General features: G+C 42.5%; 2 protein-coding genes across 2 annotated transcripts in view; one reads left to right on the top strand and one right to left on the bottom strand.

Annotated features, from left to right (window-relative positions):
• SLX4IP (SLX4 interacting protein) overlaps positions 1-4,484 on the bottom strand; it is a 64,284-nt gene extending 59,800 nt beyond the window's left edge. The window contains exons 1-3 of the mRNA XM_050315011.1: positions 4,341-4,484; positions 2,945-3,101; positions 142-190 (exon numbers count right to left, since the gene is read on the bottom strand). Coding sequence (XP_050170968.1) covers positions 142-168 — 27 coding nt within the window. The 5' untranslated portion in view covers positions 169-190; positions 2,945-3,101; positions 4,341-4,484. The remainder of the gene's footprint in view (positions 1-141; positions 191-2,944; positions 3,102-4,340) is intronic.
• Positions 4,485-7,566: 3,082 nt separating this feature from the next.
• Positions 7,567-15,710, top strand: LOC126639799 (molecular chaperone MKKS-like). Its single transcript, XM_050315010.1, has 4 exons — positions 7,567-8,796; positions 9,275-9,450; positions 13,146-13,256; positions 13,726-15,710. The coding sequence occupies exons 1-4, from the start codon at positions 7,806-7,808 to the stop codon at positions 14,164-14,166; spliced, it is 1,719 nt and encodes a 572-aa protein (XP_050170967.1). The 5' UTR covers positions 7,567-7,805; the 3' UTR covers positions 14,167-15,710.
• The last annotated feature ends 1,134 nt before the right edge of the window (positions 15,711-16,844 follow it).

Below are 16,844 nucleotides of genomic sequence, written 5' to 3' on the forward strand. Positions count from 1 at the left end.
TTCAAAGTTTGCTTCCAGAGAGTATGTTACTATGACCAGAAGCCTGAAGGATGCACATCTTCATCATTAACTTTAAAAATCAGCATATACATTCTAAGGAATATTATAGATTTTTTTTTAAAGCTATGACATTCTACTTACCTTAATGACAAATTTGTTGGATGCCATGACAGGTCAGTGTAAGCTGGTCCTACAAAAATATCAATTAACACAATCAGCACCCGAGAAACAGATCTCTACACCAACCAAGAAGGATTTTTACATCTATTACTCATTTTTTTCAGCACTGCTGTTCTTCAAATCCTACACTCTGCTTTAAGAAATCCAAAGAAAATTTTTATTTAAAGGAGAATTACTTAGTACCTGTGTTGATTTCTTTTAGTGAACTTCATAACTGTTCGGGCACTTCACATCTAACATATGAAATACAAAGTTAGAACTCTCAAGTAACAAACTACAGCTTTTGGTGCACATAGGATGCATACATATATATATATATAATTATATAAACATATACACATGTATATTTAAAATTTTAGACTACAACACACTTAAAGTAACACAACCTGAGCCTTATTGTAATTGCACAAAAGTAAAGTGAACTTCAGACATGTTCTCTTGCTTATCCCAAATAGGATCTAGATGGTTTAATTTGGGATCCTGAGTGAAGTGCATTCAGCAGCACAGGCCCTGACCATTCCAAGGAACTCAGGAAGCATTAATTCATGCTGGAAATTAAACACACACTCCCTTGGGCTCAAGAAGAAACCTTCATTTAATTGCCAAGATTTTTTCTTCCAAACTGACAACAATCCATGTCAAAGCACTGAAGCTACTTGGGAAGCTCATCATCCTCCACATAAAGAGCAGCTAAACGTTCACTTGTCAAGAGTAGAAAATTAGGTTTAACTCATGGAAGTCTTTCCTGCCAACCCCTAGCGCTACAACTTAAATGTTCCAAAATGCAGTCATTATGCCTATTTAGCTTCAAATAAGTGCAAAACAAGACAAACACCCAATTTACAGCTACACAGCATAGCACAGGTAATCTTGATCTTAAGATTCAACAGTAATCCTGTTGAACTCAATAAACAACAGGGCTTCCATTCCAAATATTCAAATGCTGAGACCAAAGGTTTCAAAATAACTATGAGAAAATGTGAAAGTAGTGAGGGCACAATTCCATGTCCTGGCTGAAGGAAAACTCCCAATTACTTACATGATTTTTTTTCTAAATGTCATATCAATATTCAAGCAGTAAGATACAAAAACAGTAAAAGGACGGCAAACAGTGAGAAGTGAAATAGCTGTTACAGTAACCAAGTTAAAATGAGTTTGAACTGAGAAGCACTCTCCAAGTAACTACTGAAAATAAACTTTATTATAGTTAATAAAATGTTTCAACTCTGTCCTGAAAAAAGGTCAGAGTTAGAGCTTTTATCAGCTGTACAGTAACAGTAAGCAGAAAGATACATAAAGCAAATTTAATTTTAAAATCACAGAAAAAAGCTGGAATACCATCACAGCTTGTGCCACAGCACTGTCATTCTCTCTCTTGCACAAAACAGTCCTGGAAGCTTTTCAGGCTTATCAGAGTAAATCCTGATAACTTTACTGATTTTGAGAAGCACAATGCAAGGGACAGTGCTCTGCACCACCTGAGACATCCCATTTCAGTTCAGCCAGGTAGTAAGTGCTGCTCTATAGAAGCAAACATAGAAGAAAAACTGTAAGAAGAACCCCAGCAGGAGATGAAACTCAGAAATTACTGAAACAGCAGCTGCCAGAACTAGTTCAGAAGAGATGCTGAAGGGAAACGGCAGCCATCAAGTGAAAACCATCTGAGCTTCTCAGCTCCTTATAACATTGCTCCTCAAGAACAATACCTGGACCAGTAACATCTTCTCATTAATCTTTACAGTAGGAATAATACAAAGAAGAGTTGCAACAAAATGTGCCAGAGCATCATCTCTTAACAAAATGCTCGTGTTCTCCTTGAGAATAGACAAAGCACATGAATGAATCGGCTCAACTCACCCTGCCAGCATCTTTTTGTAACAATTTACCTTCCAGAATAATATTGTTGCAACAATACTGTTGTGAGAAGAACTGCTGGCAGGCTGAAATCCCCTCCAAATCCAATTTACAAAATAACACAGGAGAAACATTAAAAAGAAAAAGATGGCCAAAAAAAAAAAAAGGTAACTTTGGTTCAATTTGCTCTTCCTGGAGTTTGCCAACTACCCCATTCTTTGCATTGACCACATAGATAAGGGAAAGGAAATACAGCAGATAGAATAAATGTAAGCAAACCCTCAGAAAACAAAAAAAATACACCTCACGTGTGAGCCATCAGGAAGGTCGCTGGAGTGACACAGATGAAAAAATACCCAATAGTGAGACATCAGAAAATGAGTAAAAGCATTTGTACAGGAAAAATAGCAATTGTACAAGAAAAAGCCAACTAGCCCCAAAATACTTTGCCATTTTCTATGTTGAAAAAAACCCACCAAAATCACAGATCTTATTACATTTGTTACTGTTTGACAACAAGGCTTTTTCATGGAATAATGTTCCTGCTGCAAACCTCTAAAGGAAACTCTACATAAGGAAAGGTAAAGATAAGAAAATAAGGCAGGAAAACTCCTCTCAGAAACTATATCCATTAAAAAAAAATATATGTTCTTAAGTCTTGATGTGGTATTTGCAGTATTTCAACATTTCAAGTTTTCACAGTGTGTATAAGAAAACATAATTTACAATTAAACACATAGGTTGCTTGTAGCTAGAGCGAGACACATTGAAAACATAACATGGTAGGATATCTTTCTTTCCTAAATTTGATGCCAAGTGGAAGGGTAGACACTCGGGAGAAGGCAGTGTCTCGTGGCCTCCCAGAGAGCAAGTGGAAGTGTTCTCTGGCAGCTGAGGAACAGCATCTTACCTTAGCAAAGAAGTAGCTTCCCGTGGCGAGGGAATTTGGAGCTCAGAGGGAATGAGGAACTGAAAACTCATACCAGATGCTTGTTGATATGGTAGCAAACTGTTGACACACTGCCCATCTCTGGGTGCCTCTGCCTTGAGCGGGGACAGGTGGACACCTGAAAAAAACGGCACAAACACACACAAATGCTGATTAAAAAAGTAATCTGGTATTAACTATTTTTGTAGTTAATTTTTGTAGTTCAAGATGAACTATCGCAACATAATAGAGGAGTTTCCTGAGCTTTTCCTTAGTCCTTAGGTCTTGGGGTCAAACACTGCCCAGCACTCATCAGTTTTAGGAGCAGGTCCTAAGCTTGGGATGAGCAGTGGAATACTCAGTTACTCACATATCTAGTAAAGCATTTGAAGTCCCGAAAAGACATATCACAATTTTCAAAATTTTGCCATTTCAGGATTTTTGTGCCACCTGTTGCCAATTGCTCCACGTAACCCTTGGAAACTACTCTTCCAACAAGTCAGTGTCCTTGCCCCTCATTGTTATCCACTCCTTCATTCATGAACTGCCCATTCACCTCTGAAGTTCAACAATTCAATTTCAAATATATCACCCACACATAACTAGAGGAAACACAGATTCTGAGGAACTGTGAGGGCTGTCACGGACAGGTGCTGGCTATTACCTTTTTGCACTGATAAACACCTTTTTTTTTTTTTTTAACTTTTGTGAGCTGAATGAACAATGGACAACGAAAAAAATTATCATAAAATGAAAAAAATCATAATGCTCCTTTTTGTGTGGAGATCAGGCATTAAATACTTGCCTTTTGGCTACAGTTATAAACTCTGCAACTATAAACGAAACTGAAAAGAAACTCATCCATTAGCATGCGAATGTAAAACGAGATATTCTTGACAGCTGTGAGTATGGCGAGGGGAAGAGTGAATATAGGAAAACTATTGCTGCAGCCACAGGAGTGAATACAAGAAAAGTGAAGTAGAAGAGTGAAGTAGAAGAGCTAAGGAAACAGTGAGGTCAGGGAACGAAGTACTTTTGATCCTGTTTCAGCCAGGGCACCTTCGCCCGCCCACAGGAAAGATCAGACAGGTACGTGCTCGTGTTACGCGGAGTGACTGCAAGAGGAGGTAAGCAAGGAAGAAAGTTTTGAGAGATATATACATATTTTTAAGAGCGGCCGGGCTGGGAAGAGGCGTGGGGGGCGGCGCAGGAGCGACCCCGCCGAGGCGGCGCCTGAGGGAGGCACGGCGGGAGCCAAAAGGCACAACACCGACTCTCCCCAGGCATCCCCTCATACGTTTAACTAAGGAGGAAAGAGAGCTTGGAGCCCGAGCCGCTGCCACTCCTGCAGGAGCCGGGAGGCTCAAGGCGGCCGTACCTCTCCCCTCACCGCGCCCGCCTCCCGCCGCTCTCCTGCCCTACCCAAAATGGCCGCGCCCGTCACTGCCGCCCGCCCCGCGCTGCCCGCACGCAAAATGGCCGCCAGGGGCTGAGGCGGGCCCAGGCCGCGAGTGACGCAGCGCTCGGCTAATGGCGGGCAGGGGGATGCGCGGGGAGAGCGGAACGTCCGGGTCGTGCTTCTTCTCCTCCTTCTTCTTCCTGTGAGGGCGCGTTTGAACGCGCCGGGGGCGGGTGAGTTTTCGCCTCCCCGGGAGGGCTCCTGCGCAGCGCCTTTCTTGTTCTGAGGGAGAGAAGCCTCAGGTGCTCCGTGCCCGCGTTGTCTGTCCCGAGGGAGCCGCCGCCCCTCAGCCGCCCGCGCTTCAAGGTCGCTGGGACGCGAGGAAGAGGGAGGAGGGGATTGTGAGGGCTCCCCATCGTCACGAAGGGGTGGTTAGTAGGGCTTTTACACCTGCCAGCTGGATGGAGCTGGGGAGGAGTAGGGGCACCCTGAGTTGTAGCTTTATAGCTGTTCAACCTAGTGAGATATGCTGGTATAAAACCTGAGTGTAGCTGCGCTTTCTTCTTGAAATAGGTAGTTCTTAATGGAGAGTAGTGTTTTCCACCTTCTTATGATATAAGGGTTAAATTATTCTGTTTGTGCTGGTGCTGTTGTAGCTTCCGGATACCACAAGGTGGTCAGGCAGAGCCGCCACTCTGGGCAGAGTAAAGTGGGGTCAGAAGCATCACAGCTTGCTTTCCCTGCAAGTTAGAAGTTCTATATTTGTTCTTTTATTAGCTCAGTTAGTCATTCAGTTGTATTAACTGCAGGGGGAGGGGAAAAAAATGTGTATTTTAAAACTGCTTTAAAGCTTCAAATATTTACCATCTGAGCAGCAAAGTTTGTAATTAGATAAAGCTTTGTTGCTTTGTTGTGTTTAAGATTTAGTAGACCAAAGCTCGAAGCAAGTGTAGCAATTAACATTTCAAAATGCCTGAATTGAGGTTATTTTTGCACCTTTTTTTTTTTAAGTTCACAAAGTGAGACTCTCCTGTGTTGTTTTGTGTTTTAGTCATCTGCTGCACTGTAATTAAAGGTATTAGCATTCAGCTTCATCTGTTCAGTGCTATTATTATAGGGTAAAAAAAAAAAGAAAAGGATTTCTAGAATATATTTAAAATAATAAATTATCTTTACCTAGGTAGATGCCAGTTTGCAATGGGTCTTAAAACCATCTGGAAGGACTACAAAGTTCTGATTGTTATGGGAACTGGCCTTGGGCTGGTACACTGGGGCTGGTTTTACATCAAGTCCAGTCCTATTTTCCAAATGAAGACAGAGGACTATGTTCCAGAACCTGGGATTGTGACATACATGATGCGAAGCGATCAAAAAAATAAAGAAAAATAGCATTAGTACTTTGTATTGTAGGTAAGTTGCCTAATTAGTTGTATCTGTGTCTTAGAGGGAGGAGATGAGTCAGTTAAATGAGAATTTTCTGACAGATGCAGCCTTGCTGCTCTAACCTGAGTCTTCCAGAGTTTTATTCTTCCTTGCAACTGAGTTAATTTTGTAGCCACATGGCCCCAGAAAGTGCATGATAAAACTCACAAAACTACTGCTAAATCCCATGTGATGGGATCAACTGAGTGATGATGTTATGTGTCTTTAAAAACCAATTCTAGTAACTTCAAGGCAGTACTTGTGACTGGGAGTGTAACAGTGTCCTTTCAGTCTCAAAACTGCCCAGAAACAATTATGACTTTACCTGGGAATGTATTCTGTAGGGATAGTAATTACAGTGGAAAACTAAACAAAAATAAGTATGAGGGAAGTTTTAAGTGCTGTGGAGATTGCATAGAAATGTAAATAAATATCCCTTTAAGTTTGAAAGTGTTTTAAGAACTGAAAAAAATTTCCTGTTAAGCATTTTGAAGTAAGAATTTTTTCTTTGAGTCGGGTTTCTCAAGTTGTTGGAACATCGTTTGTTTCTGAAGCGGTTGCCTGGCAAGCAGTGCTGAGTAGTTCTCAGTTCTTTTGTTTTTGAGTAAAAACAAATAAACATCAGTGTTTTTACTATCACTGTAAACCATCACACAAAACTATCACTGTATTTTTGACACTTTAGTGAGTGAAGTTTGTGGTGGCCTGTTACTTATAGACCTTCAGGTAAAACAGTAGAGATTGGTGGTCAGAATTAAAGTTATTAACAATATAATATTCGTATAACTGGTGTGCTGGTTTTTTCTCTTTTTTTTTACTGGATGCTTGTAGTAATGATCAGATTAATAGATTTTCTCGATTAAAAAGCATTCAGGTGCCCAGGTGGGCAAGGCCAATGGCACCTGGCTTGTACCAGGAATAGTGTAGGCAGCGGGGCCAGGGAAGTGAATGTCCCTCTGTGCTTGGCACTGGTGAAGGTACACATCAAATTATGGGTTCAGTTCTGGGCCCCTCCCACTTCAGAAAAGACATTGAGGTGCTGGAGATTGTCCAGAGAATGGCAACAGCGCTGGTGAAGGCTCTGGAGCACAAGTCTGATGAGGAGTGACTGAGGGAGTTGGGGATGATTATCCTGGACAAAAGGAGGCTTGAGGCAACCTCATCACTCTCCACAACCACCTGAAAGAAGGTTTTAGCGAGGTGGGAGTCAGTCTCTTAAGTAACAAGTGATAGGACAAGAGGAAATGTCCTCAAGTTGTACCAGGGGAGTTTTAGTTTGGATATTAGGAAAGCTGTCTTCACAGAAGGGCTCATCAAGCACAGGAACAGGCTGCCCAGGGAAATGGCTGAGTCACCATCCCTGGAGGTATTTAATAGGTGTTTAGATGTGGCACTTGGGGATGTGGTTCAGTGGTGGGCTTGGCAGTGCTGGAGGAACAGTTAGACTTGATCTTAAAGGTCTTTTCCAACCAAAGTGATTCTGTGGTGCAGTATTTGTCCTTATATGACTTTGTGAAAAATGAAATAGCAGTTCAAGCTATAAGATTGTCCTAATGTCTTTCTGGTTTTAATTGTAGGTATAACTAATCTTGAAGCTTTTCGTCTGTGACTGTTGCCAGAAAAGATGAAGAAAACTACCTGGAATAGAAAGAACTTGCTGCTTGTAGTAGGACTCTCAGTTATAGGTGTCCATTTGGGAAGCATGCTGGTAAACTTTGTTGCAAAAAAATCTGCTCAGTCACATTCAGAAGTGAAAAGAGATCGTCATGAGTGAAAATAGCTTCCCGCTGTCATTATGCATCAATGTTGCAACATGATTTAGGCCTCATTTTAAGAAAGACACAATGACCAGTCACAGGAATGTTATTGTACCTTATGTACCATTTCACAGTGAAAATAATAATAATCCTTAGCTGCAAAGAGTTAAAATGTGTTACTTTTAAATTTTAAAAGTGCTATGAATTATAGATCCAAGTGCAAATGAATTGTTCTGTTGGCCAGAATTAAAATCTTACTTTGAAAATGTCTCGTCTTGAAGCTAAAACGCCTCCGTTATTTACTAGCGAACCTTTAACAAAAGACGTGGCGCGTCAGTCGCTGCTTCTGCTTAGCAGAATATTTAAATCTTCCTATGGTCCCGCTGGTCGACTCAAACAGCTCCACAACGGCGTGGGAGGCTGTGTTTGTACAACTTCCCAGTCCTCGGCTCTGCTGAGGCACCTTTCCGTCAGCAGTCCCGTGCTCCGTGTTCTGACGGCCTCTGTGCAGAACCACAGCTCGCGCTTCAGCGACTGCGGCTTATTTACTGCCATTCTCTGCTGTGGCCTGATCGAAAGCTTCAGGAGCCTGAACGTTGCATCTTGCACGGTCACTAAAATAACCAGGCACCTCCTGGGTTTGTGCATGGACTACCTGAAATCTGAGGCTTGTGGGTGCCGAGTGTCTGTGGATTTTAGCAGCGTTGAGACCCTGGCTTGTTTGGTACGTAGCGTTTTAACAAGCAAACCTGCTTGCATGCTTAATAAAGCGGAAGTTGAGCATCTCACCACGCTGGTTTTGAGGGCTTTTTTATTTACTGTTCCATGTCATGTTGAGACTAATGCTGTTTTAGGAAAGTGTGTAATAGTACCTGTGAAAGGTAGAAGAGTTATGGATTCTGCAGTTCTTCCCGGACTACTGATAGAAACACCAGAAATTCAGCTGGGAAAACCACTTGCTGTCAAAAGGACTGGTTCAAACAGGATCAAGATTGCAGTTTTCTGTGTGTCCATGTCAGGAGATGGCTTCAGCCCTGAGGAAGGAACTTTGGTGGTCCATCACGGAATTTCTCTAGAAATGTCAGAGCTGAATCAATTGCTTAATGTAGGGAAGCAGCTGGTTAATGATGAGGTTGGCCTTGTAGTGTGCCAGAAAGTGATCCATCCATCCTTGAAACAGTTCCTGAAGGAGAACCGTGTCATGGCTGTGGACAGAGCTGGGCTGTCTCTGATGGAACCCCTGAGCCAGATGACAGGTAACAGGCGAGTTTCTTTTACTGAGCAATTGTCCCCAAGTTTCCGTCAGGAGATCAGCACTGTCTGGGGCGGTGTCATTGCAGAGTAAGGGTTCTTATTTCTGTCTGGATCCTGCCTCAGCAGCTGAGCAGGAGTTGGTTTTTTTCCAGTCTGAAAACCATTTCTTAAGGTGAGATTGATCTTTTGCAAGTTCTAGCAGTGACAAACCACACCTGTGATTACTGCTTGCTGCATAAGGGATATCCAGTTATAGTAAATGAGACAATTACTTTCTTATTTTTAATCTCAAACTATCACCAAGTCTTGCACTTTGAACATGGCGGTTTCTTTTGTGATTTCCTGTGTAGGTTGAAATGTCAGGTATACTGAACAATATATATATATAATTTACAAAGCCAAGGGGGAAAAGGGTTGTGTTTTATGAAATGCAGCAGATAACTCTTCTGATGATGGTGCTCTGCTTCTCATGGCTGGCAGGTTCAAAGCCTATAGCTTCCATACACCTGTTGTCTCCTGGTTGTTACGGCAGTTTGAAAGACGTCAGCATTGAGACGGTTGCTTCAAAACATTTCGTGCATCTAATTCCCGAGGACACAGTTATCTGCAGCTTGATACTCTGTAACAGAAGTGAAACAGCTTGGGATGAGTTGAAGGTAGGTAAATTTTCTGGAAAACTGTCCTCGGAAAGTCAAGCTTTTAATGGAAAAATTAATGAGAAATAGAAATACAATGAGTTTAGAAAATAAATTAAGTTTACTTGTTTCCAGAATTTCAAAATCCTTGAAGTGCTCACGTTCATTTATCACCTCATTTTTAATCCAGGAAGTTTACACGCAGGAACATTTTTCACCTGTTCTTGAGGCCAGTGCTGGATAAATATTTTCATTCTCATTCCTTGGTCTATGAGAGCATAAAAATAAAAACTGCCAGCAAAAGATCAGCAGCAACACTTGCAATGGTAGTCAAGCAGAGTTTTGCATTGAGTAGTTGCTCTAGAAATGTCATTGATACCGATTGATTTTTTATATAGTACCCTATTTTGCAAAAAGAAGGAATAAAATGCACTTTTCCATAGTGTGGACAAATAAAAACAATTTCTCATTAAGTGAATATGGTTTTGAAAATCACTCAGCAGCTTTACATCCACATGGAATTCAAGTTTCTGGAATCTGCACTAAAAACTAGTGAAAACTTTAGTCCAGTATTGTTTTTCTGTTGGGGCAAATCCTGTCATGTTGAACACGCTAAGAACGTGTGACTGTCACACGTGTGCTTAGCGTGACCTTGCTGTGTCGTGTCAAACACGTGTGTTCCACACCACACACGTGCCGTCGCGTGTTCCTAGCGTGTTCGACAGCACACGCGTGGCGTAGCATGTTCTTAGCGTGTTTGACAACATGTGTGATGTCACGTGTTCTTGGCGTGTTCTATACCACATGTGTGACGTCGCGTGTTCCTGGCGTGTTCGACAACACGCGTGATGTCACGTGTTCTTGGTGTGTTTGACAGCACACACGTGACATCGCGTGTTCTTGGTGTGTTCGACAACACGTGTTATGTCGCGTTTTCTTGGCGTGTTGAGCAACACGCGTGAGGTCACTTGTTCTGGGCGTGTTCGACAACACGCGTGATGTCGCGTGTTCTTAGTGTGTCCCACGCCACACGCGTGAGGTCACGTATTCTTGGCGTGTTCCACACCACACGCGTGACATCCTGTGTTCTTGGCGTGTTGGACAACACACGTGACGTCGCGTGTGCTTTGCGTGTTCAACAACACGCATGACGTCACGTGTTCTTATCATGTACCACACCACACGCGTGATGTCGTGTATTTTTAGCGTGTTCCACACCACACGCGTGACGTCATGTGTTCTTGGCGTGTTCAACAACTCATGTGTTCTTGGCGTGTTTAACAACTCGCGTGTTCTTGGCATGTTCCATGCCACACGCGTGATGTCGCGTGTTGTTAGCATGTTATACAGCACACTTGTGACATCACGTGTTCTTGGCGTGTTTGACAACACGCGTGATGTAGCGTGTTGGTGTGTTTGACATCACACGCGTGATGTCGCGTGTCCTTGACGTGTTCCAGAACACGTGTGACGTCGCGTGTCCTTGGCGTGTTCAACAACACGTGTGATGCCGCGTGTTTTTGCGTGTTCTATACCACACGTGTGACGTCGAATGTTCTTGGCGTGTTCAACAACACAAGCCTGATGTCACGTGTTCTTAGTGTGTTATATAGCACACGCGGGTCGTAGCATGTTCTTGGTGTGTCCCACGCCACACGCGTGACGTCCCGTGTTCTTGGCGTGTTCAACAATGCGTGACGTCGCGTGTTCTTAGCGTGTTCCACACCACACGTTTGACATCGCATTTTCTTGGCGTGTTCCACACCACACGCGTGATGTCGCATGTTCTTGGCGTGTTCGACAACAGGCATGACGTCTTGTGTTTTTAGCATGTTGGACAGCACACGCTTGACATCGTGTGTCCTTGGCGTGTTCGACAACACACGTGATGTTGCGTTTTCTTAGCATGACATTGCTTGTTCTTGGCGTGTTCGACAACACGCGTGACATCGCGTGTTCTTGGTGTGTTGCACGCCACATGCGTGACGTCGCGTGTTCTTGGCGTGTTTGACAGCACACGCGTGACGTTGCGTGTCCTTGGTGTGTTTGACAACACGCGTGACATTGTGTGTTCTTAGTGTGTTCCACACCACAAGCGCGACGTTGCGTGTTCTTGGCGTGTTCCTCACCAGACGTGTGACATTGCATTCTCTTAGCGTGTTGGACAACACGCGTGACATTGTGTGTTCTTGGCGTGTTCCAGAACACGCGTGACGTTGCGTATTCTTGGCGTGTTCGACAACACGCGTGACGTCGCGTGTTCTTAGCGTGTTCCACACCACACGCCTGATGTCGCGTGTTTTTAGCGTGTTCGACAATACGTGTGACGTCGCGTGTTCTTGGCGTGTTCCACAACACGCGTGACGTCGCATGTTCTTTGCGTGTTGGACGACACGCGTGACGTCGTGTGTTCTTGGCGTGTCCCACGCCGCACGTGTGACGTTGCATGTTCTTGGCGCGTTCCACAACACGCGTCACGTTGCGTGTTCTTGGCATGTTAGACAACACGCGTGACGTCGTGTGTTCTTGGCGTGTTCTACGCCTCACGTGTGACGTTGCATGTTCTTGGCGTGTTCAACAACACGCATGATGTCGCGTGTTCTTGGCGTGTTTGACAGCACACACGTGACGTCGCGTGTTCCTGGAGTGTTCCACAACACGCGTGATATCGCGTGTTCTTACCGTGTTCGACAACACGCGTGACGTCGTGTGTTCTTAGCATGTTTCACAGCACCTGCATGACTTTGCGTGTTCTTAGCGTGTTATACAGCACACGCGTCACATCGCGTGTTCTTGGTGTGTTCAACAACACGCGTGATGTCGCGTGTTCTTGGCATGTTCGACAACACGTGTGATGTCGTGTGTTTTTAGCGTGTTGGACAGCACACGCTTGACATCGTGTGTCCTTGGCGTGTTCGACAACACACGTGATGTTGCATTTTCTTAGCGTGTTCTACACCACACGCGTGACGTTGCTTGTTCTTGGCGTGTTCGAGAACACACGCGTGACATCGCGTGTTCTTAGTGTGTTGCACGCCACATGCGTGACGTCGCGTGTTCTTGGTGTGTTTGACAACACACGTGATGTTGCGTGTTCTTGGCGTGTTCGACAACACGCGTGATGTCATGTGTTTTTAGTGTGTTCCACACCACACGTGTGACGTCGCTTGTTCTTAGCGTGTTCGATATGTGCTTGGCGTGACCATGTTGTGTCAAACAAGCTTAGAACACGCAACTGTCACGCTTGTGCTTGGTGTGTTGTGTCAAACACGCTAAGAACATGGTACCATCACACGTGTGCTTGGTGTGTGCTGTCGAACACGCTAAGAACACCCGATTTTCACGCGTGTGCTTGGTGTCACCTTGTCGTGTCCAACACACTTGGCGTGTGGTGTCGAACACGCTAAGCACACGCCAAGGTCACGCTAAAAACAAACGACCGTCACGCGTTTGCTTAGCGTGACCTTGGCGTGTGGTGTCGAACATGCAAAAAGAAGGAATAAAATGCACTTTTCCATAATGTCGGCAAATAACGACAATTTCTCATTAAGTGAATACGGTTTTGGAAATCACTCCATAGCTTTACATCCACGTGTGATTCGAGGTTCTGGAATCTGTACTAGAAACTACTGCAAACTTTATTCCAGTATTTTTTTCTGTTGAGGCGAATCCTGTTAATCATGGCACGTCTAACCGGAATTTTCCATGGTTTTCAGCGTGTCTGTGAAACTGCAGAACGTGTGTTACAGTTAACCGTGAAGGAACCCGTGGCATTATTAGGAGGGGGCTGTACAGAAACTCACCTGGCTTCATACGTAAGACACAAGGTATGTAAGACAAGGGTTTTTAAAGCTGCTTAATAAAATTAAGAATTTATGTAGAATAACTGCTACAGTTAAAACACTTATCTCTTCTATGTTAATGTGGGATTTTTGCTGCCTAACTGTTGCTACAAAACAAAAGGGTCTATTTGTAGCACTAGGTGTTAATTACGTCTTTCAGACTTGTTAATGCTGTTATTTGTACTTGTTAGTTTTTAGGTATCTATTGTAAGTGCGTGTTTTTAAGTGTTAAAAATGCGTAGAGTTTTTATATTGAAAGATGATAGTGCAGAACTCCACTTTGACTTGTCTAGAAATCTTCCCTATTGTGGGAATAATCATGACACGAACAGTTTTTTAGTTAGAACTGAACCGTCTGGTTTGGGGAAAAAAAAAAAACGCAACAGCACGATCCACGTTTAAAATCACTTCTGTAAAACAGCGTTCTAACTTCCGGTTTTGCTTTGTTTTTTAGAGTTCTAGTCTGTCCAGCAGCACTTTCGAAGACCTAGGTTGTTCTCAGACACAATACCGGTTGGTTGCTGATGGGTTTTGCCGTTCCCTGGAGTCTGTAGCTTGCTCTCTGAATCGCGATGGTGGAGAAATCCTTACGGACGTGGTTTATGGACACTGTTGGTTTGTTCCATCAGGTTTTCCCTCTGTCTCAAACTGGTCAGATGTGGTTTCAAAATGTGGCTGTGGGATTAATGGTAACACGGGGGACCTGAGCTGGAGGATTTTGGAAGGCCGGTCTTGCTCTCCTGTTATCCAGGGCTGCCCTAAAGAGCCCTCAGTAAAAGTTCCTGACCTTCTGACACTGGATTGTTTCACTGCAAAATGCAATGGCCTGCAAGTAGCTCTGGAGACAGCCAACCTGATCCTGGATCTCTCATATGTAATTGAAGAGCAGAATTAACTCTGATTTGATGGGAATTGTGGTGCACAGCAAGATACTAAATTGAAAGCAGGGCAATATGTAATGTGTTAAGGCACTTCATTTGGTTAGAAATGGACAACAAATTTTAAATGGAACAGTTGGCCGTTAATACTCCTCTCGTTGTTGTTCTGCTGTGCTCTCGAGCGTTTTCAAATGTTTCACCTTTTCCCTCTGCATAAAGGAAAGTTTTGGATGTTTGTTATCTCTGTGGCATCTTCAAAGGAATGGGAAAAGTGGATCCCCTTGCTGAGTAAACATGTTATGGATTAGAATTTATGTAGTCTCGGGAAAAGCCTTACACATTCAAACAGCCTTTTGTAATGCAGCAGAACTTTATCACTGGCATTTTTAATTTTGCAGGTAAAAGAGGTTTTCCTGAGCAGTTACCTTGAGCCACTTGTTTTTAAATGTTGTTCTGAAGTTCTTGTCACCGTATACCGTGTGCAGGTGGAAGATTTTAATTCATATCTGTATTTAGCAAGTTACAAAAACTCATCCTGGAGCTCCTGAGGTAGGTAACAGAAGATTTGAAAAGAAATGGCAGACTGGGTGGAAAAAAACTTCTGTGAATTGGTCCTTGATTGTCTTCTGTGGAACACAGGACAGTCTGTAGTGAAGTTTCTATCATTTAAGCAAAGCTGCAAGCAAAAATGTCCCACTTACCATTCAATTAACTCTTTGACTGTGCATGGCTTCTTTTAATGAAGTGAGGCTTTAAGCTGCTCAGGCTTGTTTTGATCTTTAAATAAGACTGTAGACTGAAAGATCAAAACTTTTTCTCATTCTCAGCTTGCGTGCAAGAACAAAAAGGGGTGTTACAGTTTTTTGCTTAAACTCATTTTCTTTGCCACTTTTCTTCCCCCCCTCTTTGTTTTCAGTCCCAAGGGACAAATTGTTCATGGTGTGCTTCTCCAGAAAACATCCAACTCAGTTATAGTCTAGTCTGCTTATTTGTTTCCTTCTCTCTTTAAGTTTTTAATACATTTACTGGGTCGAAGCAGTAGAATTGTTTTGTATAACTCAGTTTTGAAATATGTAATTAAAACCAGATCTTTCCAGACCTTTTGTACAGAGCCCTTTTAATTTTAAGAGCATAAATAATGATTTTCTCACTGGGAAAAAAAAATTGGAAAGTTATTTAAAGTTCTTTATCTTTTTATGACCTGAAATGATTGTTTCAGTGCTACAAGGCCTCCTTTGGGAACTTGTGGAAGAATGTTACAAGGGTTGAGAATGGAGGCTGTTCAAAGCTGATTAATAAAAAGGCTGCTTTCATATCTTGATCCTCCCATATACCATGAACCATATGAAAACATCAGGAATAATGAAGCCAAATGATGGTGTGTGTCTTCAGGCACAGAAGAATCTTGGTAACACTTCATCTAATTATGAGTCTCTAACTCGGAGTGCTGAATTAAGAGTATTTTACTTCCTATAATAGCAGCTTGTTACGCGTGGAAAAATGTTGAGTTTAGTGACTACAGCTGTGAAGTGAAAATTAAAACAGTATTTGAGGAGAAGTATTTGTGAGTGTTCTTTTGTCTTGGTATCCGAAGGTCAGTTCACAGCTCTTGAATCAGAGCTGACAGCGGTTTTTATTCTCCCACAAGGAAAATCACAGACTAGAAAACTATGAAAAAATTAAATTTGAGTTTTGGTAAATCAGATTTTAGCTGAAAATTAATTTGTACTCGAAGTAAAGATTGTTTCATATGCAGATAGTTTTAATAACAATGAGTTTTTGTCTCCCACTGACTGAAAAGGATAAATAAGCAGCTGACTCTGTTGCTTATGGACAGTTCAGGTTCAGTCCTCAGTTATGCCACTTGAACCTTTAGTTAGTGGTTTGTGTTGCCTCATCTTTAATGGGTAACATGAGTAATACAACTTCAGATACTGTTTGAAATGCAAGTAAATAGAATTTTGACTCTCCATTCGACAGCAACTGTTGAACTTTGATATTTGAAAGGGTTTCCCCCTGTGTTTTGAAGCTGACAAAATGAAATATCCCCAGTTGCAAGGCCTCTGAGAAGCCACTGTGGTTTTATTGCTGTTCCCCTTGGCATTTAAAATTCCTTCAGTGGGAAAAATTAACATTATACAAGTATTATTAAGAGACAAGCGTTTTCTGATCATGACCCCAGTCGTGTCTGATTTCCACAGATTGCTCAGAGGCTATTAATTTCAACTTTAATAATTCTACTGATAATGCACAAGAAGTAAGAAAATTCATCTCCAGCCTTCGCAGTTGTGTTAAATGCTCCAGACCTAGCAGGAGAAAAAAAGAAGTGCTGATATTATAATCACTTAGGTCAGCATATTTAGGTAAGGTGCCAGTTTAATATAGTTGCTCCTCAGTTCATTGTTTGTTTGGTATTTCAGTTCCCATTTGGTATTTAACACTGCAAAGTGAAGAGCTGAAAATGCTGATTAATCTAGGGTTCTTTATTTCTATTATCGTGTCCTATTTCCAGCAGGCATACCATTAAACATTACTATTTTGGCATTGGCTAAGAATGCAGAATACCTGCTTTTCACTGATTCTGCTACTGATCTGTGAATTTGTACAGTCACTGAGCCATATCTGAGGTCTTTTTTTGTCTGTTTTTTAAAATGGCAACAAAGGTTTGTGGGTGAAGAGTTTGAAGATCCAGATG

Source organism: Myiozetetes cayanensis, unplaced genomic scaffold, assembly GCF_022539395.1.
Source record: "Myiozetetes cayanensis isolate MyiCay16 unplaced genomic scaffold, myiCay2020 scf2-11, whole genome shotgun sequence".
NCBI lineage: Eukaryota > Metazoa > Chordata > Aves > Passeriformes > Tyrannidae > Myiozetetes > Myiozetetes cayanensis.

Bases quoted from the DNA above. Each gene is read 5' to 3' on its own strand.
- LOC126639799 (XM_050315010.1), top strand. From the start codon at position 7,806: ATGTCTCGTCTTGAAGCTAAAACGCCTCCGTTATTTACTAGCGAACCT. The intron at 8,797-9,274 runs GTAACAGGCGAG...CATGGCTGGCAG, and splicing joins ACCCCTGAGCCAGATGACAG to GTTCAAAGCCTATAGCTTCC. The intron at 9,451-13,145 runs GTAGGTAAATTT...CATGGTTTTCAG, and splicing joins CAGCTTGGGATGAGTTGAAG to CGTGTCTGTGAAACTGCAGA.